The sequence below is a fragment of the Macaca thibetana genome, chromosome 7 (assembly GCF_024542745.1).
Source record: "Macaca thibetana thibetana isolate TM-01 chromosome 7, ASM2454274v1, whole genome shotgun sequence".
Taxonomy (NCBI): domain Eukaryota; kingdom Metazoa; phylum Chordata; class Mammalia; order Primates; family Cercopithecidae; genus Macaca; species Macaca thibetana.
Genome location: NC_065584.1, coordinates 4,482,495 through 4,505,946, shown reverse-complemented (window position 1 = coordinate 4,505,946; position 23,452 = coordinate 4,482,495). Strand labels below are relative to the sequence as shown.

Genomic DNA, 23,452 nt, shown 5'->3' with positions numbered 1-23,452 from the left:
AGCTACTCAAGAGGCCAAAGCTCGAGACTTGATTGAACGTGGGAGGCTGAGGTTGCAGTGAGCTGAGATTGCATCACTGTACTCCAGCCTGGGTGACAGAACGAGACCAGGCTCAAAAAACAAAAAATATAAGCAAAGGTCTTCATCTGGGAAATTTCAGTGTGGAAGGAGTTGGAGTCTGGAGGTAGAGTCTAAGAAAACAATCCTTTCAACGACAACAATACCTCTTTCTCAGCCTTTTCTCCACGTGGTGTCAAGTTCAGCCCTTATTCTGAATGTGAAGCCATCAAAGCAAGTATTCAGTGCAAACAGATTTAACTTTTCTTTTTTTGAGATGGAGTCTCGCTCTGTCACCTAAGCCGGAATGCAGTGGCGTATTCTCGGGCACTGCAACCTCCACCTCTTGGGTTCAAGCGATTCTCCTGCCTCAGCCTCCCAAGTAGCTGGATTACAGGCACCTGCTATCATGCCCAGCTAATTTTTGTATTTTTAGCAGAGACGGGTTTCACCATGTTGGCCAGGCTGGTCTCGAACTCCTGACCTCGTGATCCGCCCGCCTCAGCCTCCCAAAGTGCTGGGACTACAGGGGTGAGTCACCGCGCCCGGCCCAGAGAGAACTTTTCCATGGCCCTACAAGGGGTACTTCATAGTTCCTAAGAACCTCTGTTCCTCCTGTCAAACTACTAGGAGTTTCCCCAGGTTCATGGCCATTCATTTCGAGAGGTCCTGGGAATGAAACATACAGAGTGAATGATGATGCTTCAGTGTAAGAAACTCTCTAAATTAACAAGCAACAAAGAAGATTTTCCTTTTATTTGGTTAAATCTCAGTTTGTCTATCCCCAGACAAGTCACACATGTATGGGTTTGATGAGAACAAAAGAATTTTATGAGATATGAGCAAAATTCTCCAGGACCAAAGGTACTGGCTAATGCATCAAAGAGGCCCTGTCAGAGCCGATGGGGACACCAGACGAGTCCCACAGCCAGAACCCAACTCTGAAAATCCTGATCTTAAACATCAGTGCGGAGACTCAACATCTGTTATCATCATCTTTGTTCTGAACTCTTGCTGTATAAAGAAACATCAATGCAGACACAAAGCACTGTAATGTTAGAAAGATTTAACGTGCTCTCACATGCAAGGAAAAGACCAGGAACTGAGAGGCCGCCACACTGCCTGTGGGACTGTAGGCTGAGCTCATGTCTTGGCATCTTTCAACCTAAAAAACCTAAAATGCGGTGACAGGGTTGCAGTGAAGCTCTAATACAATGATGTATGTGACACTGCTTTGAAAAGTATCAAGTAGGCTGGGCGCGGTGGCTCATGCCTGTAATCCCAGCACTTTGGGAGGCAGAGGTGGGTGGATCATGTGGTCAGGAGATTGAGACTATCCTGGCCAACATGGTGAAACCCCATCTCTACTATAAACACAAAAATTAGCTGCATGCGGTGGTGCATGCCTGTAATCCCAGCTACTCAGGAGGCTGAGGCAGGAGAATGGCTTGAATCAGGGAGTCAGAGGTTGCAGAGAGCCGAGATCGCACCACTGCACTCCAGCCTGGTGACAGAGCAAGACTCTGCCTCAAAAAAAAAAAAAAAGTATCAAGTACCGTGAAAATAAAAGCAAAAGTACTTCTGTTGAGTTCCAAAACTTTAAAAGAGTTGTTTAACTCAATTTTACTCAAACTGAGTCATCCATCATTTTTTAAAGGAATATTAACGACCCAGCTGAAGACTGGAATAAAAAGCACACTGTGTCTTAAGAGCCAAATTTCACAGCTTTATGCTGTACTGACTTGATAAGCAACGTGCTCAGCGCAGCACCGCACGTCAGACCCACAGCCAGCAAGCCTGAGACCGGTGCTTTCCACTCACCGTGTTTCTCAGCACATCGTCGTCCACGTCAAAGTTGGATGTGTCAGAGGGACTGCTCACGTCGGGAATGTAAGGTGCTTCTAGGTTTCGTATATTTTCCCAATTCAGACCTTCAAAAAACGCATGCTTTTTGAAATCCTCTATTCCATTCTGCCCCAGCCGGCGCTCTCTACTGCAGATCAGTCTCTGGATGAGGTCCTTCGCTTCTTCAGAAACATCCGTGACATGGGACGGGAACTGGAATCGCTCCTGCAAGGGGTGGCAAAAACACTGGTGGACAGGTGGACGCATTCAGAGAGTTTAAGGTGTACGGACATTATAGGAAACAAAGTAGAAATGGCAGCTCCAAAGCAGGTCGCTTTTTATTTCATGGGAACGAAATGCAATCCAAAGCTAATACATTTCCATTCCCAAAAGGCAAACAAGAAAACCAGTGGTCCTTCTGGTTTTACTCGTTGTAGACTTGGGACCACATTGCAAGTAAATGACACATTTTTACCTATGGGGGTGGCAAGGAATGTGGGAAACATGCCGTGCGCGGCAAGAGGGGCAGGCGCAGCCCCGTGAGAATGCACCGTGTAAGCGTCACGGCGGTTCCGCTTCTGGAAACTCGCATTACGAAAGCAGTGGCTAAGAGGAAACACAACATGCACTGTATTCTGACCAAGAAAACTGCAAATTACCTCCACGCCCATCAAAAAGGAGACTCGTTAAAAAAGATACCGGTTGGGCACAGTGACTCACGCCTGTAATCCCAGCACTTTGGAAGGCCGAGGCGGGCAGATCACCTGAGGTCAGGAGTTCCAGACCATCCTGACCAACAAGGTGAAACCCCATCTCTACTAAAAACACAAAAATTACCAGGCATGGTGGCGGCCTGTAATCCCAGCTACTTGGGAGGCTGAGGCAGGAGAATCGCTTAAACTCGGGAGGTGCAAGTTGCAGTGAGCCAAGACCACGCCACTGCACTCCAGCCTGGGTGACAAGGGCAAGATTCCATCTCAAAACAAAAAAGATGGGGCACAAAAAGAGAGGAACATGTCCGTGTGCTGATATAGAAAGACACCAAAGATACAATGACAAAAAACTGTTTATATGTAACATGATGCCACATATCTAAACACACACATGCACACGCGCGCACACACACGTGCTTAGGTCTGCTGAGGCCACACACCCTCATGGTAGAGTGGGCTAAGAGCTGAGCCACCGCCTTTGTCATCTGCAGAAAGGAACAACAATGTCACCTGCTTCACGAGGTGCCTGACCCAAGCGCCCACAGGTGGTTAGCGCTCAGGGACTGCTGGCAGGCTCTTAGTAATAATTAAGTCCCAATTGTTACTTTTACAGAATTTGTCACTAAGAAGTGGATGAGGAGATTTTCATTACCTATAATACGCATTTTTGCATTGTCTGAAGTTTTTATAGGGGGTATATATTAATTTATAAATAAAAAATATGCTTCTACTTTGGGAAAAACATTTTTTAAAACTGTTTAACTTTTGCTTTGATTTGGAGTTAAATGGAAAACCAGTTACCACTTTAGTGTTAATCTGCTCACTATGAGAGCAAACTGTGGGAGACACTGGCTGGAGGACAGGCCGTCACTCAATCAGGATCATCCTGGGATCTGCGTGTGCATAGGAGGGAAACGCTATGAGCATGCTGCTAGAGAGGGTGAAATCGGCATTAGAAAGACACATGCTCCGGGTGAGACGGCTCACGCCTGTAATCTCTGCACTTTGGGAGGCCGAGGCCGGTGGACTGCCTGAGGTCAGGAGTTCGAGACCAGCCTTGCTAACATGGTGAAACCCTGTCTTTACTAAAAATACAAAAAAATTAGCCAGGTGTGGTGGCAGGCACCTATAATCCCAGCTACTCAGGAAACTGAGGCAGGAGAATTGCTTGAACCTGGGAGGTATAGCCGAGACTGCAGCATTGCACTCCAGCCTGGGCGACAAGAGCAAAACTCTGATTAAAAAGAAAAGAAAAGAAAAAAAAAAAAGGCAGGAGAATGGCTTGAACCCAGGAGGCGGAGGTTGCAGTGAGCCGAGATTGCGCCATTGCACTCCAGCCTGGGTGACAGAGTGAGACTCCGTCTCAAAAAAGAAAGACAAATGACTAAGGAAAATTTTTTAAAAGAAATAAAAAATATCAGACAGAAGAGAAAATGATAAAAAGGAAAACAAAGGAGGTGGAGAGAGGTGACATGGAAGTAAGAAAGTGAACAGTTTGGAAAGGAAAGGAGGAGAAGAGGAAACAGGATGGGGAGGATGAAGGGCTCCACCATCTGGAGACATGTGATCATTTACAGGGACTGATTTCTGGGGAACAGACTTGAGAATCAAAGTTGACATCTAACCAGTGAGTCTAGAGCCACATGACAAGGGCCCACCTGGACCCCCCACTGGCTAACCCCGGGCGCCTCACTCCACATGCCTATGCAGACCACGTGTCTGTCCGCAGAAACCTGCCTCCCGTCCAGGAAGCCAGCTCGGATTGGCCAGCATCCTTCCCCTGAGAGTGGGGGTGGGCGTCACCCTCAGAACCTCCTTCCCCTTCCTCTGGCGTCCACAACTCCTGGTGTCGACCCCACCTCTGGATGCCTTCTCCGATGTCTACTCCAGTCCGCCTGTCCTCAGTTTGGTCTAAACCCTGACATCTCTTCCTGAACTGCTCGCGTCGCTGCCTAATGGATCTTCCTGCACTAGTTGTGCTCTCTGTTCTTTAGGCCTGAGCCAGGTACCAAAATAAAAATGCAACGTCTTACTTCATGGTTCATGATCTTCCCGTAGGTCTCCACGAGTGACTCCGCATAAAACGGCGTTTCTCCATAGAGCATCTCATACATGCAGACCCCCAGAGACCACCAGTCACACTCAGGCCCGTATTTGCCCATGCCGTCCTCCATCGCCTGCAGGATCTCCGGCGAGATGTAGTCAGGGGTGCCCACGGCCACAGAGGACTGCACCTTAGGGGAGAAGGAGGTGCTGAAGGAAACCCTAGGGCATCTCCAATCACATATTTCCAACTACCTTCTCTACAATATAGCGGAGGCAGAAAATGAAATAATTATAGAATAAAACTGATGAATGATTGTGTTTTTTAAACCCAGTAATTCAAGCTGAGTATAGTGGCTCCAGCCTGTAGCCTCAGCTACTTAGGAGGTTGAGGCAGGAGAACAGCTTGAGCCCAGGAGCTCAAGGCCAACACGGGCAACATGGTCCCCAACCCTGTCTCTAACGAAACAAAACAGAATTTAAAAACCTCAATAATGTAAAATTCAATGCAAATAAATATTCTCTTGAAGCACTAAACATTATGCAGCTCCCAGAACACATGAAACTCTTGTACACATGGTCTGTCAATACCCAAATACCAGCCACAGCCCCAAACAGTGCCTCTCCAATCCCCCAGGGTTGGCATTTCCCACTCTCTGTGGCTGCTCCCCGTGTGATGCGGGGGCCACGCGTGCATATTTCCCACTCTCTGTGGCTGCTCCCCGTGTCATGCGGGGGCCACGCGTGCACGGCCGGCCTTTCTGATCTTCACGTGCAGCACGCAGGGACTCTTGTGCAGGGTCTCTTGTTAGAATAGAGACCCCGGTGGGGCCCAAGAGGCTGCATTTCTAACAAGCTTCTGGGGGTGCTAAGGCTGCTCATCTGCAGCCCACCCTGTGGTCGTCCTCATGGGAACATGCAGAAGTTGGTCCAGGCATTAGCTGGGTACTCAGCCATTCCCTGGACAGGGAACCAGCAGGCTAAGACCGCTCCTACCCCCGCCAAAGGGAGAAAACAGCTCCCCTACTATCCACAGTAGCAGGCCCGTGCCAGAGCACAGTGACACCTCTGCAGAAAGCTGCGAGGGCATGGGTCACCTCAGAACAAGCAGGAGGAGCCTGGCGAAGCTGAGAAATCATCTACCCAGAGAGTACGATGGAGAGCACAGGGCCATCCCCAGGGGCTGAGTCTGAGGCTCAGGCAGGAACTGGAGACAACCACCACAGGCCTGTCTGGGGAAGGCCAGACTCTCCCGAGGGTCCCCTCTGGGAAGAGAGAAACAGGGTCCAAGCAGCACCCCGGAGCCAGTGGTGTGAGAACTGCTCAGGCTGAATGATCAGCAGAGAACTCTGCCTCCATCACTTCCCTACACGAGTGCGTGGCCAGACCATAGGAGCTCCTACAGACAGCGGGACCACTGGGGTGCTGGAGTGACTCCATGATGAACGACTACTGTGACGGGGTGGAGTGGAGGCGAGGAGGGCAACCCGTGCTCTGGTTATACCGTGACGGGGTGGAGTGGAGGCGAGGAGGGCAACCCGTGCTCTGGTTACACCGTGACGGGGTGGAGTGGAGGCGAGGAGGGCAACCCGTGCTCTGGTTACACCGTGACGGGGTGGAGTGGAGGCGAGGAGGGTAACCCGTGCTCTGGTTACACCGTGACGGGGTGGAGTGGAGGTGAGGAGGGCAACCCGTGCTCTGGTTACACCGTGACGGGGTGGAGTGGAGGTGAGGAGGGCAACCCGTGCTCTGGTTACACCGTGACGGGGTGGAGTGGAGGTGAGGAGGGCAACCCGTGCTCTGGTTACACCGTGACGGGGTGGAGTGGAGGTGAGGAGGGCAACCCGTGCTCTGGTTATACCGTGACGGGGTGGAGTGGAGGTGAGGAGGGCAACCCGTGCTCTGGTTACACCGTGACGGGGTGGAGTGGAGGTGAGGAGGGCAACCCGTGCTCTGGTTATACCGTGACGGGGTGGAGTGGAGGTGAGGAGGGCAACCCGTGCTCTGGTTATACCGTGACGGGGTGGAGTGGAGGTGAGGAGGGCAACCCGTGCTCTGGTTATACCGTGACGGGGTGGAGTGGAGGTGAGGAGGGCAACCCGTGCTCTGGTTATACCGTGACGGGGTGGAGTGGAGGTGAGGAGGGTAACCCGTGCTCTGGTTATACCGTGACGGGGTGGAGTGGAGGTGAGGAGGGCAACCCGTGCTCTGGTTATACCGTGACGGGGTGGAGTGGAGGTGAGAAGGGCAACCCGTGCTCTGGTTATACCGTGATGGGGTGGTGTGGTCTGGTTATACCGTGACGGGGTGGTGTGGTCTGGTTATACCGTGACGGGGTGGTGTGGTCTGGTTACACCGTGATGGGGTGGAGTGGAGGTGAGGAGGGTAACCCGTGCTCTGGTTATACCGTGACGGGGTGGTGTGGTCTGGTTACACCGTGACGGGGTGGTGTGGAGGTGAGGGGGTAACCGTGACGGGGTGGTGTGGTCTGGTTATACCGTGACGGGGTGGTGTGGAGGTGAGGAGGGCAACCCGTGCTCTGGTTATACTGTGACGGGGTGGTGTGGAGGTGAGGAGGGTAACCCGTGCTCTGGTTATACAGGGGTGGTGTGGAGGTGAGGAGGGTAACCCGTGCTCTGGTTACACCGTGACGGGGTGGTGTGGAGGTGAGGAGGGTAACCCGTGCTCTGGTTATACTGTGACGGGGTGGTGTGGAGGTGAGGAGGGTAACCCGTGCTCTGGTTATACTGTGACGGGGTGGAGTGGAGGTGAGGAGGGTAACCCGTGCTCTGGTTACACCGTGACGGGGTGGAGTGGAGGTGAGGAGGGCAACCCGTGCTCTGGTTATACCGTGACGGGGTGGAGTGGAGGTGAGGAGGGTAACCCGTGCTCTGGTTACACCGTGACGGGGTGGTGTGGAGGTGAGGAGGGTAACCCGTGCTCTGGTTACACCGTGACGGGGGGGTGGTGTGGAGGTGAGGAGGGTAACCCGTGCTCTGGTTACACCGTGACGGGGTGGTGTGGAGGTGAGGAGGGTAACCCGTGCTCTGGTTATACTGTGACGGGGTGGTGTGGAGGTGAGGAGGGTAACCTGTGCTCTGGTTATACTGTGACGGGGTGGTGTGGAGGTGAGGAGGGTAACCCGTGTTCTGGTTCAGACCTGTTCTAGTCACTGGAAGACTGGAGTGGAGGACAGCACCCGCCTACCAATTAATCAATATGTGGTCAAGACTTTTAAAAACAAGAGACTGGCTTTGTGGAATGAAAACGAGCAAATTGCGTTACTCCTTATAAAACGCTGTCAACTGAAGCCAGTTACATGGGCTCTTCTACTAGTGCTTGAAAATCCACTAGTAGGAAAGAAAGGGATTGCTCTCTTTTGGAAAAGTATTTTATGTTAGACCTTAGGATAAGTGCAGGTTTTAAAGAGGAAAAGACTCCAAACATGTAAGAACAAAACTGCAACAGTGGCCACAGACGCAGTGAAAGCAGTTTGCTGGAAGCAGCTGCCAACAGGGTGTGAGCAGACCCGGGACTGCCCCCATCAGGCTACTCAGCCATGCTGCTGGTCTGACTGTGTGGTGGAGACCACAGGGGCCTGTGGCCCGAGCCTGAGTCTCCTGGTGACAGCCGGTCCGGGGCAGCCTCTTGTTCTCCCCTGCTGGCGGGAGTGTCAGCCGGCCCCAGAACACTGAGCACCAGGACTCTGTTTCTAGGTCTATAACACCCACAGAGAGGAAACCCCTAGCAGGAAGTTACCTGCCCAAACACAAGTGAGAAAATAGTTACATGGTTAATGCCTGCCCACCCGACCAGCCTGGACAGGGCACTTTAAGGAAGAAGCAGAGAGTGCCCTCGATCTGCTATAGGACTGGCATGCTTTTAGCCACCTTGGGATTGAGGCAACCTGACAACTCTCATTCTGGAAGGCACACATATTATTTTCGTAAACATAAAAAGCAATAAAGATGCTTTCCAACTTAATTTTTATTTGGGAAACGAAACTCCCCAAATAGAAAATTTCAACTATCTCCAAAATTGATTCGTTTTCTTAATTAATGTACTTGGTTTCTTCATTGTACCTCAAATTGAAAACTTCCCTTCTAACTACAAGCCAAACCCAAAACCAAATGGAAAATCTCCAACAAAAATACCTACAGTTCCATCATCATTCATCTTCAAACATGATCCAAAGTCAGCCAGGCGGATATGACCATTCACGTCCAAAAGGACATTGTCAGGTTTAATGTCTCTGTTAGTAAAATAAATACACAAATTAACCATCTCCATGCAACACATTAGGTAGGTCAAAGCCCTTAACTCGTGGTGATCAGATGAAGAAATGCTAATATCCTCTTGTGAACAGCTGTCACCATCCAGTACAAATGCCTCTGTGTGACATTTATCTGGCACAATGGCGGCCGAAGTCATATCACTGCCCCTCGTTTAGTCCCCAATTACCTTGGCGAGGCCTTGTGACGATTCCTACTCGTCTTCCCACCCAGCTAATGAACCCCTCCTGAGCATCTCCTTGGTCCCAGGCACTGCTCTCCAGCCCACCCACCTATGCACGTGACAACGCTGCCCCTGCCTTCATGAAGCCTGCACACGAACTGAGGTGTGGCAAACACAAATAGGCACTGCTGTCTCAGGCAGGCTCACACGGTGCAAGCTCTGTGCTGAGTACCATGGAAAACAGGAACGGGACAACGGGACGGAGGGACACACGTGGAGGGAGCTGGCTGGTGGCTGCCACACAGAGAGACGGCAGTGGCCAGACGAGGTCCAGGAGGCAGGTGGTGATCTGGGGGAAGACTGCTGCAAACCGCCCCATACCCCCAACACTGCACTTTATAGATGAAGACATGGAAGCTGAGCCAACTGCCCACAGTTACAGAGCAGCGCGTGCTGGAGCAGGAACATAAACACAGGCCAGTCCCACTAACGCCTGTTTCTGAACTACTTTCTGTGTGCTCCCAAACACATGTGTGGGTGTGGGGCACCTTGGAGCATGAACGCTTTTTTCTGGCAGAATAAGCTTACGTGACTGAACAGTATGAATGCTAACAAACTTTAAAAACAAAGAAAGACGTTCAGCAAAAGACAAGCACAAGTATGTTCCCAGCGGCACCACTTGTAGCAGCCAAAAGGCAGAAACAATCTAAATCTCCGCCTCCAAGAGAATGGGTAAGTAAGCCAGGCTATACTCGCGTGATGGACACCACACCCCAATGAGAACAGATGGGTACCAACTACCCCAGCCACATGAATCAATCTCACATAAACATGGGCAGATGACAATTCTTACCTCAAAACCAGAAACAAAAACACAAAGCAAAAGAAATCCTAGCATATAACACTCCAAACTGAAATAAAATACCCTCAAATAAACATTCAGGAATACGAAAAAGAAAACAAAATCCCACAATCACACACACACACACACACACACACACACACACACACACACACACACACGGCTAGGTGCAGTAGCTCACAAACTATAATCCTAGCACTTTGGGAGGCTGAGGCAAGAGAACTGCTTGGACCTTGGGAGGTGGAGGCTGTAGTGATTGTGATTGCACCACTGCACTCTAGCCTGGGCGACAGAGCAAGACCCTGTCTCAAAACACAAAAACAAACACACACACACACACACGCAAAAACACGCACATGCACTCACTAGACAAAAGCGTGCAGAAAAGAAGAGCTGATTTAACTTAGGGAAGAAATAGAAGAAACATAAAATCTTATCAGAAATGAAGATCAAATTATAAGAGGTCCAAACAAGAATAAATTGAAACAAAAATCTAATGGAAAAATTGAAGAAAGGGAAGAAAAGATCTAGAAGAATAAAATGAGGTAAAGAAAGAAGGAAAAGCAGTCAGATAGGAAGCAGCTAGAGGCTGATGTGGGAGACAGGCAAAGAAGGCCCAACAGGTGCATAACTGGAGTCCCTGAAAGAAATCAAAACAAAACATGACTAACATCTAACTACAATCCAAGAGAACTTTCCAAAAATTAAAAGAAAAAAAAAAAACCTGAATCTAGAATGAGAGGGCCCATTAAAGATTAAAAAAAAAAAAAAAGAAAATATGAACGTCCTCTTTTTTGAAGCCAGCCAAGTTGATATTGATGTTCATATGATAAGAAAAGCCAGAAAAACCCTGAAGAGTGAGCTGTGATGGGGGGATCAGGCCCACATGATTTCAAAACACACTACACAGCCTTCCTAGTTAAAGCAGTGAGGTGCTAGTGTGTGCAGAGGCAGAGAGAAAATGGAATAGAGTAGAATGTCTAGAAACAAACCAACTACATAAAGAAATCAAGTACAGGACAAAGATAATACAAATCACTGGGGCAAAGATAGACTTAATAAGTTGGTGGTGTGACAACTGGAGAGCCATTTAAAGATAAAATCAGGGCCGGGCACAGTGGCTCCTGCCATCCCATCACTTTGTGAGGCCGAGGTGGATGGATCACAAGGTCAGGAGATCGAGACCATCCTGGCTAACACAGTGAAACCCCGTCTCTACTAAAAATACAAAAAACTAGCCGGGTGAGGTGGCGGGCGCCTGTAGTCCCAGCTACTCGGGAGGCTGAGGCAGGAGAATGGCGTGAACCCGGGAGGCGGAGCTTGCAGTGAGCTGAGATCGCGCCACTGCACTCCAGCCTGGGCGACAGAGCGAGACTCTGTCTCAAAAACAAACAAACAAACAAACAAACAAACAAAAAAAACCAACCCCATAAAATTAGAACGCTTCTTTGTGCCATATATAAGAACAAACCTGAAACAGACCCAAGCTCCACACGGAACAGACTAAACTATATGAATGAAAAACTAAAAATACTGAAAAACAAAACAAAACAACCCCTCCCCCGCCAAAAAAAAACCAACACATGGGTTTTCTTTTTCTGGGAGTAAGAAAAGGATTTCTCATTCAATTACATACAAAAATTTTTAAAAATCTGTGTGGCAAAAAACCACAATGAACCACATCAAAAAACAAATGGCAAACTGGGGAAAAATATTTGTAATATATATCACAAATGAAAAGCAAATACTTCTTTAAGAATTGGGGGAAAAAAGCCCAGAAATCCATAAGAAAAGGGTAAAACCCATGAAACAACTCACATAGGCCTGCACACAAAAATACAAACATGATGGTCAACATCACGAGAAAGGTGAAAAAGAAAACTACAATTGTATACCATCTCTCACCCATCAGAGGGCAAAAATACAAAAGTCTGAAAATATACGGTTGGCAAAGCTGCAAGGAAAACATAAAAAAGAATGAAGAAGCAGGCTGGGTGTGGTGGCTCACGCCTGTAATCCCAGCACTTTGGAAGGCCAAGGCAGGCAGATCGCCTGAGGTCGGGAATTCGAGACCAGCCTGACCAACATGGAGAAACCCCATCTCTACAAAAAATACAAAATTAGCTGGACGTGGGGGCAGGCGCCTGTAATCCCAGTTACTCAGGAGGCTGAGGCAGGAGACTCACTTGAAACCAGGAGGCAGAGGTTGCAGTGAGCCGAGATCGTACCCCACTACACTCCAGCCTGGGCAACAAGAGCGAAACTCCGTTTCAAAAAAAAAAAAAGAATGAAGAGCTCCATGAATTGATCTAGAATGATTTACAGGATACATCACTGACGTTTTTAAAGACGCAAAGCACACATTTAGCATGCCATCTTTTGCTTAACAAAGGAGAAACAAGAAAACGTCTGCACGGATGACAGCAGAAGACAGCAGACTGGCTACCGATCCTGGGTTGCCGGCGGAGGTGGGCAGGATAAGGAAGGGGTGACCGCTTCTCTGAGTACAACTTCATGCAGTTTGGTGTTTTGGAAGCATGCTAACATCCTACACAGTCAAAGAATAAAACTGAATCAACAAAGGCGGAAGGGAAGTCTAAAATGGAAAACTGATTCAAACCAATGAATCCAACTGTATTTCAAATAAATAACAACAGTGAAGGGGCAGCTGGGGTTAAAACAAAACAAAACAAATCTAAGTGACTTATAAACAAAGAATTACTGCAGGCGAGGGGTGCGGTCCCCATGAGATGGGGGAGAACTGCACACAGGCCCAGAACTCTTTTTGGCAGGTTTGTTTCTGTGACGGCATGGGCAGAGCAATTCTAAAGCTATTTTAGACACATCACAGGACTGAGCAAGTGAGTCCCTGTACCAACATTGCTGGGAGTCACAGTTTCAGTAGGAGGAAGACAAAAATCTGGAAAGGGAGGAAGCCAAGAAGTTAACTCGTGATTCCCAAGTATGCACAGGTAGACGCAAGTGTCCATGAACATGCATATACCTCTGTTACTACCTCTGTGCACTGAGGGGCCTAGAAGCAGACGACCCCATAGTAATGCGCACGCCCAGCACCCAGAACTTGGTCTTCAAAGCCGCTCCCCACTAAAACGCCTTGAGCTCTTCTGAGAAACAATGGAGTGGGGATAGAAGGTACAGGATGACAGAAACTAAGGACATCCCCAAAAAGTGACGAGGCACAGCGCAAACACAGGAGTCAGCTAGAATGCCAAATATGGGCCAATTTCAGCACAAAAATAACTAAGATAGTGAATTATAAATCACCGCGAGAAAAAAGGATCCATGTATCCATACTGATCATAAATAGACCAACAAGCAGGGAGAAGGGAGGTGCTTCCTTAGAGCAGAAAGCCGGATGATGACTGGCCAGTGTGCTGGGTCTGGAGTTTGTAAGTCAGTTTGCAACCATGCAAAGACTGGTCCAGGCAAAAATCATTAGTGGATACTACATCTTGGGAGGAAATTTTAAAGAAGAAGAGGATATTTGCATGGTCTTAAAAGTATCTCTCCACAGGGAAAAAACTATATAGCAGAAAAATCGAACAAAATCTTAACTGGGTGATGGATTTGATCACCACTGAGGGGCTGATGGATATTGTACACCTCTGGATATGACACCCTGAGAAGGACACGATATATTTACACACACACATTCCAAGAGGAAGGAACACATCATCTCAATCTATCAGGAGAAAACATTAGACCAAGTGAAACTGAGAAGTCTTCCATTGAAAAGGCAAGGGACACTGTATTCTCCAAACACATCAGTGTTCTTCCAACGTGCCACTGTCATAACAAAGAAAGGATGAGGAACTATTCTAGATTAAAAGAGATTAAAGAAGACATGACAATGAAATGCCACGTGATCCTGGACTGGATTCTGTACTGGGGGAAGGAAATACTCTAAGAGATGCCCCTGGGTCAACTGATAAAATTTGAGCAAAGAGGATAAGGTTAGGTATGAGTAGCATAAGAAAGAATTTAGGGGTAAATGCTCTTGGTACGTGCAGCTTATTCTTAGACGGGTCAGGAAAAATCTCTGTGTGTATGTACACATGTGGCGGGGGGGAATCTGTAACAGGAGCCGAAATATTAACAATAAGTGAATCTGATTAAAGGTATATGGGTGCTTTTTGTGCCATTCTTGCAACCCTTGTATAAGACTGAAACTTTTTAGGTTTGAAATTATTTGAAACATTATTTAAAAAGAAAACTTTTAAAAGAATACACATGTAATATGATTCCATATATACAGTATTTTAAAACAGGCAAAGCTGATTCACGCTTCCAGAACCTCACTGTCTAACACGGTAGCCCCTAGCCACACAGGATTATTCAAACTCAAATTAATGTAAATTACATAAAATACAGAATTCAGTTCTTCTGTTGCACCAGCCATGTTTCGAGTGCTCATGAGCCACATGTGGCTGGGGCTACCGTGTTGAACAATGCAGATCTAGAACATTCTGTCACAGTGGAAAGTTCTGCATAGCACTGTGGGGGATGAGCGGTGATGACCTCTGGGGAGCGAGTACGTTAGAATTCAAAAACAATTTTTGTCTCACATTACTTTAGCAGCTTTGACTGACACAAAATCTTTAAGTCTGAAAGAAAAAAATCAAAATGAAAACATCTGCTGAATATATATACACGTGTGTGTATATATATATATAAATATATATATATATATTTTTTGAGACAGAGCCTCACTCTGTCACCCAGACTGGAGTACAGTGACACAATCTCAGCTCACTGCAACCTCTGACTCCCTGGGTTTTCAGGCGATTCTCATACCTCAGCCTCCCTTGTAGCTGGGATTACAGGGGTGCGCTACCATGCCCAGCTAGTTTTTGTATTTTTAGTAGAGAAGGGATTTTGCCATGTTGGCAAGGCTGGTCTTGAACTTGTGAGCTGAAGCAATCCACTCACCTCAGCCTCCCAAAGTGCTGGGATTACGGGCGTGAGCCACCGCGCCTGGCCCATCTGCTGAACCTATTATTTTCATTAATAAAAATCCTCTTTCTTGGAAGTGTCTACTACACTTATTTAAATACATCTCAATTAAATTTGCTTCAGAGGAACAAATTCTTCTTCATACATTATATATACTACGTTCCCTTCCCAACAGACTCCACCAGTGTTGGGAAGAAAGGCAGGTATCTATCTGCCTCCTTCGAGGTATGGCAGCTCTGGAGACTGCGTGCAGAGGGCGTGCTGACGCCGCACCTGATGCTGCAGGTGGGTTCTCAACCAGCTGCTCCACACGGGATGCGAGGCTTCTGGCCAAGAGCACGTCCATTAACAGCACTTTTGGGGACATCTAATAGACTCTCCCATGTCCACGAGTTTTTCTGCAATCCTTTCTCATGAAAAAAGCGGGCAAGGCAGAAAGAGAGAGGGAGAGCTGGAAAGACGAGAGGATGGAAGGATGGAGGAAAGGAGGGAGGAAGGGCATGGAAATAAAGACCAACACTCCTGGAAGCAGGAGCAGACCCACCCCCTCCTCCTGCCCTCCCCATGACCAGGGTGCTCGGAGGTGCTCACTCGAACTCACAAACCTTTCACCATGGCCTCTGGCCTCCACTCCCTTCTGTGAGCCACCCATGTAAATAAAAGAGGACCAGTTTTATGACAAGGAAGACTTGAAGCAACGCATACAGGACCAAGTATGAAGAGAAGCTCAAGGAGGTTCTGCAACAAGCTCTGTAACTGGCTGCCAGGAAGAAACGGATTAAAGACAAGGACAATGAGACTACTTTATTTAGATTGGGCTTCATTTTTATGGTTTGGGAATGGAAGGCAGGACAATTCACAGAGAAATAGCGAAATGATTACACAGGAAAATGTTTAAGGCAAATAACCGTAATTTCACATACACACAAATGTTCCAAGTGGCCTGAGACAGGCTAGGAAGACACAGAAGAGAGTAAGGAGACCCCGAGACACGCCACAACAGGTGTTCTATGGACCGAGTTAGCAGAAATACAACGACCAGAGTCCAGGCTAAACAGGACGTGGCTGCCAGGAATTCCCTAAAAAATACGGATGTTTTTCCAGGGGCCACCCCAGGACCACCGACACCGGCACACTCTGAGAAGACAGGCTGCGGAGGGGTCTCAGGCAGGCCATCTTCCTTGTGTACCTTCCAGGGGCCTTCAACTGCTGGCCATTTGCAGGCTCTGGGCGTCATCTGTGCAGTAGAATTCTGTATTTAAAATACGTGGTGGGGGTTGATTTTATTTTTTTTAAGTGAACTTGCTGTTTGTGTGAGGAAAGCTCTCCTGGCAGAAGAGCACTGAAGGTTCAAGGCAAGGGCTGGCCTATTGCTCCCAACCGCGAGGCCTTTAGATGGGCAGGTGGTCCCCAGGCCAACTGAGAGAGCTGATGGTCCCCATGGACCACTGTGCTGGGACCGCCTGTGTCCATTCTCTGCTAAAACCAGGGAGCAGTGGCATCCTCAGGGGAGAGTCAGGCACAGGACTGAGCAGCAGCTCTAGGCTTCCCCAAGTGCCTTTTTTTCCCACTGCTGAGATTCCAGCTAACATCAGTGGCATCCAGCAGGTGGGGGTGAAAGAGCCCTGGTGAACTGCAGGCTTTATTTCTCCCTTCCAGCTCTTCCTCTGACACACTGAAAAGGGAGGCTGCTTCTGTCCCTCACCGTCCCATTTCTGAGTGATGTCAACTCCTGCTTCCAACCATTCCCCTTGTGGAGCTTCCAGCTGCAAAACCAACAGAAGTCTGATTCCCACAGCAGGTGCGCCTCAGCCTCCGGAGCACACAGCCCACCACCTGGGGAGTGGCCCCAGAGCCACCCTGACCACCAGATCTTCTCTCCGAGGTTTTTTTTTTCTTTTTTTTTCTTTTTGCCAATTTCCTCTACTTCATCTTCTGCCTCTTCCACTGAACTTTTTACTTTAGCTTTTATTTTCCAAGACTTTTTGTTTTCTACATATTCTTTTTCTTAAAATTTGTATTCTGTTCTTATTTTGTTCACACACTACACTCTCTGCTCTCTCTTTGGGGATGTGATGTTCTCTCTCTCTCTTTTTTTTTTTTTGAGACAGAGTTTCGCTCTTGTTGCCCAGGCTGGAGTGCAATGGCACGATCTCGGCTCACTGCAAACTCCACTTCGCGCGTTCAAGTGATTTTCCCGCCCCAGCCTCCTGAGTAGCTGGGAGTACAGGTGCTCATCACTAAGCCTGGCTAATTTTTTGTATTTTTAGTAGAGACAGGGTTTTACCATGTTGGCCAGGCAGGTCTTGAACTCCTGACCTCAGGTGATCCACCTGCCTTGGCCTCCCAAAGTACTGGGATTACAGGCGTGAGCCACTGTGTCTGGCCAGTGTTCTCTCTCTCTGAAACACTTTGTGCCATTCGTGATCTCTGCCTTTCCTGATATCACCAGGGGCTGATCTCTCAGGAAGGAGCTGTACAAACCTGTGAGGGGCACACGCTGGGTCCTGGTCTCCCACTGATCTCCTCACCCAGAAAGCTTTTGGGGTCCAGCTGCAGAAGCCAGGCAGCAGCTATGAAAGCTGCAGACCCCCGCCTGGCGGGATGGAATCCTGGCAGCACCTAACCAACCACAGGAAGGGGCCCAAGCGGCAGCGCAGTGGCACAGGCTCCAAACCACACAGTTACATCGGCCAGCGGCACCACTCTGGCGCCAATGACATTTCTTTCTGACCCCACCAAATGTTCACAATGTCCCCACCTGAGACTGGGGTAAGACAAGCCTCCTAGAAACATCTCTATTTTTAGATTGCATCTGGGCACTCAGTCTGAATAATGAGTTAATTTGGGGGGAAAAATAAAGTTTTAAAAATTACATATTTTGATGTCTACTAAGCCTGGAGGTCAAACGACTGAGCAAAGCTTCTACACAGCCAATTAAGAGAATGAGGATGGCTCCCGCCTTTAATCCCAGAACTTTGGGAGGCCGAGGCGGGCGGATTACGAGGTCAGGAGATCAAGACCATCCTGGCTAACACGGTGAAAGAAACCCCGTCTCTACTAAAAATACAAAACAGCAGCCGGGCGCGGTGGCGGGCGCCTGTAGACCCAGTTACTCGGGAGGCTGAGGCAGGAGAATGGCGTGAACCCAGGAGGCAGAGCTTGCAGTGAGCCGAGATCGCGCCACTGCACTCCAGCCTGGGCGACAGAGCGAGACTCCGTCTCAAAAAAAGAAAAAAAAAAAAAAAAAAAGGAATGAGGAGAACACTTTCTATTTAGGGGGAGAAAACAATTAAAAAGGTGGTCAAACTAATTTCCCTGGAGATCTGTGATAAATACAAAGACACTTATTTCTCTATTGTGAATTAAGTTCTACCAAGAAGAGAGTATAAATCTAACTGTTAAAAACTATACTAACTTATGGGCTGGACGCAGTGGCTCACGCCTGTAATCCCAGCACCTTGGGAGGCCGAGGTGGGTGGATCACCTGAGGTCAGGAGTCCTAGACCAGCTTGACCAACATGGAGAAACCCTGTCTCTACTAAAAATACAAAATTAGCCAGGCATGGTGGTGCATGCCTGTAATCCCAGCTACTCGGGAGGCTGAGGCAGGAGTTGCTTGAACCTGGAAGGTGGAGATTGCGGTGAGCCGAGATCGTGCCATTGCACTCCAGCCTGGTTAACAAGAGTGAGACTCCATCTTAGTCAATCAATCAATAAAACCTTATACTAACTTATAAAAGCAGGCATAACTACGTTAAGAAATGTATTTTTTAAAAGGAAAGAAAGAGAAGCAATGTCCACAATCTCATCACACTAAACGAGTGTCTGTTCTTTCAGGACAGCTCCCTGTGCACTGGGAGGTGTAAGCCATCAGCAGCATGGCTGAGGCAAGGCGCCCACCTCTCTAGCCTCAACTTCCTCCTCTAGCAACACGGCAGCACTCCAGCAAGATGGAAGAGCTGTAACTCAGCGGCGCCCTCGCTCCCCACGCAGGAGGGGCTGTGTCTGCTTGGGAAAGCCTCCTGATCACCACGGAGGGGGCCTGAGCACAGGCCTACAGCTCAGAACACAAAGCCAGGGAGACCACAATGGCCTCCCACCTCTCCAGAGCAGCCTCAGGGCAGAAGGCACAGACACACGTGATGCCTGCAAAGTTCCAAAGGGAAAGTGGTTTACAACCAAAAACTCCACACTGGATAAAGCACCAGTCACAGACACACACGGAGTTAAGACACTGATCTCAAAAAACTGTCTCATATACCCCCGTTCCAGATACCACTGAAGGACATGCGCTACCAAGCCAAACTAAAAGCCAAGAAAAAGAAAAATGAATGACTCGTAAAACCAGGGAGCCAATCCCAGAAAGGGAGAGGGAATCTCTGCACTTGAAAAGCCATCTCAGAATGAGTGTAGCACAGAACAAACGAGGAACCAATGCGGAAGAGAGGAGGGGAACGATGGAAGGGACAGCGCCAAGGAAAACCAGACCGAGACTACCCGATGCATGTCCGGGTACAGAGCTTCGTAACGTGGCCATAATATCTGGGGACAAATTAGTGACAGCTACAAAAAAAAACTAACAAAAAGCAAGGCAATTATCAACTCCAGAGAAAGCAAAAGTTTATATAAGTGTAGTTCTCAACTACAACACTGCTGTCATAGTTACACAGTCATAGCATTATCAACACCAAACGCTGACTGAACCACAGCTAAAAGGATAGTTTTTAACCATACTAATCAGGATGATGTGGGGCTGGGCGCGGTGGCTCACGCCTGTAATCCCAGCACATTGGGAGGCTGAGGTGGGTGGATCACTTGAGATCAGGAATTCAAGACCAGCCTGGCCAAAGTGGCAAACTCCCATCTCTACTAAAAATGAAAAAAAATTAGGCTGGGCGCAGTGGCTCATGCCTGTAATCCCAGCACTTTGGGAGGCTGAGGCAGGTGGATCACGAGGTCAGGAGATCAAGACCAGCCTGGCTAACATTGTGAAACACCATCTCTACTAAAAGATACAAAAAATTAGCTGGGCGTGGTGGTGGGCCCCTGTAGTCCCAGCGACTCAGGAGGCTGAGGCAGGAGAATGGTGTGAACCCGGGAGGCGGAGCTTGCAGTGAGCCGAGATGGCGCCCCCATACTCTAGCCTGGGCGACAGAGCGAGACTCCGTCTCAAAAAAAAAAAAAAAAAAAATTAGCCGGGCAAGGTGGTGGGCACCTGTAGTCCCAGCTACTCAGGAGCCTGAGGCAGGAGAATCTCTTGAACCCAGGAGGCAGAGGCTACAGTGAGTGAAATCACGTCACTACACTCCAGCCTGGGTGGCAGAGCAAGACTCCATCCTAAAAAATATACCAAAATAAAAATAAAAAGGATGATGTGGGAGAAGGGAAGAGAGTTTGGAAGTATATGTGGGAGAGATGGGTGAGAGAGAGAAAGAGGTAATTATGTAAAAGAGTTACAATTTCAATTTAACAGATGTGATCTAAAGCCAAAAAAGAAAAGAAAGAAATCAGCAATATAAACCTGTGACTTAAGACACATGAAGGTAGATGCTGGAAAAGTAATTTTACAAGTTTACAATAGTTATCTGACCAAGTATAATCAGTGGTGCCAGGGCTGGGCTTGGTTTTGGTTGGAGGCTTTATAGAACTGTTTGACTTTTTAAACCTATTACCATAAAATTATCTTGTAATAAACACACAAGTAAAACTAGTTTTTAAAAACAAAAACCAAAACAAACCACAGGACTGAATCTTTGAGTCTCAGGACAAGAGGGAGGCGAAGACGTGGACTCAGCGGCTGAGTCACTGGGGAGCTGCCCTCCCAGCGGAGAAGGGAGAGGGGGCCCCGGAGAGCAGGAGAGGGAGCTGCTTCAGGCTTCTGCCCCACACGCTCTCTCAGCTCAAGTCCTGCATGTCGTAGTGACGGAAGCCTCTTCCTCAAGCCCATCTTTCCTTTGTGTTTCCTGGGGCCCTTCAGGGGTCAGCATGGCACAGAGAAGAGCAGAGTTGAGAAAGATGTGGAGATAGAGGGCCCCAGGCCCCATACGAGGCATTTCAGGGTGGTAGGGACAGAGGATCCCGAGCCCCACATGAGCCCCAGGGAGCACCGGCATTTTAGGGAGGGGGTATCGGGCGGTAGAGACAGAGGACCCCAGGTACCTTGAGTCCCAGGGAGCACCGGCATTTTAGGGAGGGGGTATCGGGCGGTAGAGACAGAGGACCCCAGGCACCACGAGTCCCAGGGAGCACCGGCGTTTTAGGGAGGGGGTATCGGGCGGTAGAGAGAGAGGACCCCCGGGCCCCATGTGAGTCCCAGGGAGCACCGGCATTTTAGGGAGGGGGTATCGGGCGGTAGAGAGAGAGGACCCCAGGCACCACGAGTCCCAGGGAGCACCGGCGTTTTAGGGAGGGGGTATCGGGCGGTAGAGACAGAGGACCCCCGGGCCCCATGTGAGTCCCAGGGAGCACCGGCATTTTAGGGAGGGGGTATCGGGCGGTAGAGAGAGAGGACCCCAGGTACCACGAGTCCCAGGGAGCACCGGCATTTTAGGGAGGGGGTATCGGGCGGTAGCGAGAGAGGACCCCAGGCACCACGAGTCCCAGGGAGCACCGGCATTTTAGGGAGGGGGTATCGGGCGGTAGAGAGAGAGGACCCCAGGTACCACGAGTCCCAGGGAGCACCGGCATTTTAGGGAGGGGGTATCGGGCGGTAGAGAGAGAGGACCCCCGGGCCCCATGTGAGCCCCAGGGAGCACAGGCATTTCAGGGAGGGGGTCTTGGGCAGTGGAGACAGAGGACCCCCAGGCCCCACATGAGTCCCAGGGAGCACCGGCATTTTAGGGAGGGGGTCTTGGGCGGGGAGAGGTTGAGTCAATGTCAAATAAATGTCAAAAGACACAGTGGCTTCAGCTGACAGGAGTTAGACCATCACAACTGCAACAATGAGAGCTGGAATCCACTGGGTGCTGGGGCTGGAAGACAGTGATGTGGGCAAATCAGTCTGTGCTGCGGCAGCTCATTGTGGGGACTCACGACCTACACGGCTTCCTGGGGTGGCCTGGACTTGGGAGCTCTGAAAGGATTATTTTAACAATTAAACGTGGTTTCCATAAAATATATCAGAAGCTGGTTACCTGTGCACGTAATGAAGCTGATGGATGGAGTCAATGGCCAGCACCATTTCACCAATGTAGAACCTCGCCATATCTTCTGGAAGCTTGTCTTCAAATTTGCTGAGCAGGGTCAGTAAATCACCACCCACATAGTAATCCATGACTAAGTACTACAAATTGCAAAGAGAAGGGGAGAGAATACCACATTTAGTCACCACCAAACCTGACAATTAAAGGCCAGCCTTTCATGGTGAGGTTCTCAGGCTCCAGGTCTGGCTCGTGGCATCTCAGCTGCTCTTCTGTCACCCGAGACCCTCCTTCTGGAAGGCATGCCCTGATGCATCCACGATGCTGCCATCTTCAGGTGTGCATGTGGCAGAGAGCGGACTTCAGTAAGCGGTGTATTTAATCAATGCGAGGAATGATGAAAGGGTTTCATGTTGGAGAGGGCACTCTAAAAGCTAGTGACCCAAAGCAGAAGCACAGTTAATAGCCCATCAATCCTATGGGTTTAAAAATAATTCTCCAGGCCCTCATGTTACGGACCAGACCACAGGAGGGAGGCGAAGTATCTAACATCACGTGACACATGGTATCAGCAGCTCTTATTGGAAAGATTACATCACAAAAGAGCCGAAAAATAATTACTTATAGGTTCACTCCAACAGAAACCTCAGAAAAGCTCCTGCTTAAGTAGAAATTGGAGTAACGGAAGAAAAAATATCTGCTAACAGGGCTGAACCCGTCACTTCCCTACTAGTTCCCTCCCCACCGGGCCAGCCGTGTGCTCGGAGTGGGCGACCCCGAGGTGAGCCTCTGTGGAGCTCTGCCTGAGGACAGCCTGTCTCTTGCAGCACTTAGAAAGTTCAGACCACAAAGCCCACAGTCTGTGGAGGCCCCAGTGGGGAGATCTCACAGGTCAGAGAGGCCCAGGACAGGCAAGACCATCACAGCCAGAGTCAGGGTGGCAGCCAACACCTCCACCTCTGGGGCCACTGCGCCTCAGGGACTGCTGGGGAAGCACGTGGCCTGCACCTCACAGGCGCTGCCTTCCTTGGTGCAAATTTCCTGTGATGAGATGGACGCTCTGGTCTGGACAGCTAGCTTTTAATCAACCCACACAGGGAGGAAACGCCCTGTTTATCAGCTGGGGCAGTGACCCTGTAGTATTTATTGAGAACCTAATCATATCAGCTTGTCACCATGAAGGCCTACGCTTGGGCCCAGGCTGTGAGACGCAGGCCAGTGCTGTCCTGTTCACGCTCCCACCTACCCTCACCTCCGGCACCAAGACCCCATCAACACGGGAGGCTTGGGGATGGGCCCAGGGTTGCCCAGCAGGCAAGGACAGAGCAAAGACCTGGGCCCAACAGTCAGACTCCACGCCC

At 49.2% G+C, this 23,452-nt stretch overlaps 2 protein-coding genes across 6 annotated transcripts in view; one reads left to right on the top strand and one right to left on the bottom strand.

The window, feature by feature from the left end:
• LBHD2 (LBH domain containing 2) overlaps nucleotides 1-23,452 on the top strand; it is a 151,720-nt gene that overhangs the window by 35,834 nt on the left and 92,434 nt on the right. The window lies entirely within an intron of this gene.
• Nucleotides 1-23,452, bottom strand: part of CDC42BPB (CDC42 binding protein kinase beta) — a 135,733-nt gene that overhangs the window by 52,081 nt on the left and 60,200 nt on the right. For all 5 annotated transcript variants that reach the window (XM_050798354.1, XM_050798356.1, XM_050798353.1 and 2 more), the window contains exons 5-8: nucleotides 22,086-22,234; nucleotides 8,817-8,910; nucleotides 4,649-4,849; nucleotides 1,879-2,127 (exon numbers count right to left, since the gene is read on the bottom strand). In XM_050798354.1, the coding sequence (XP_050654311.1) occupies nucleotides 1,879-2,127; nucleotides 4,649-4,849; nucleotides 8,817-8,910; nucleotides 22,086-22,234 (693 nt within the window). The remainder of the gene's footprint in view (nucleotides 1-1,878; nucleotides 2,128-4,648; nucleotides 4,850-8,816; nucleotides 8,911-22,085; nucleotides 22,235-23,452) is intronic.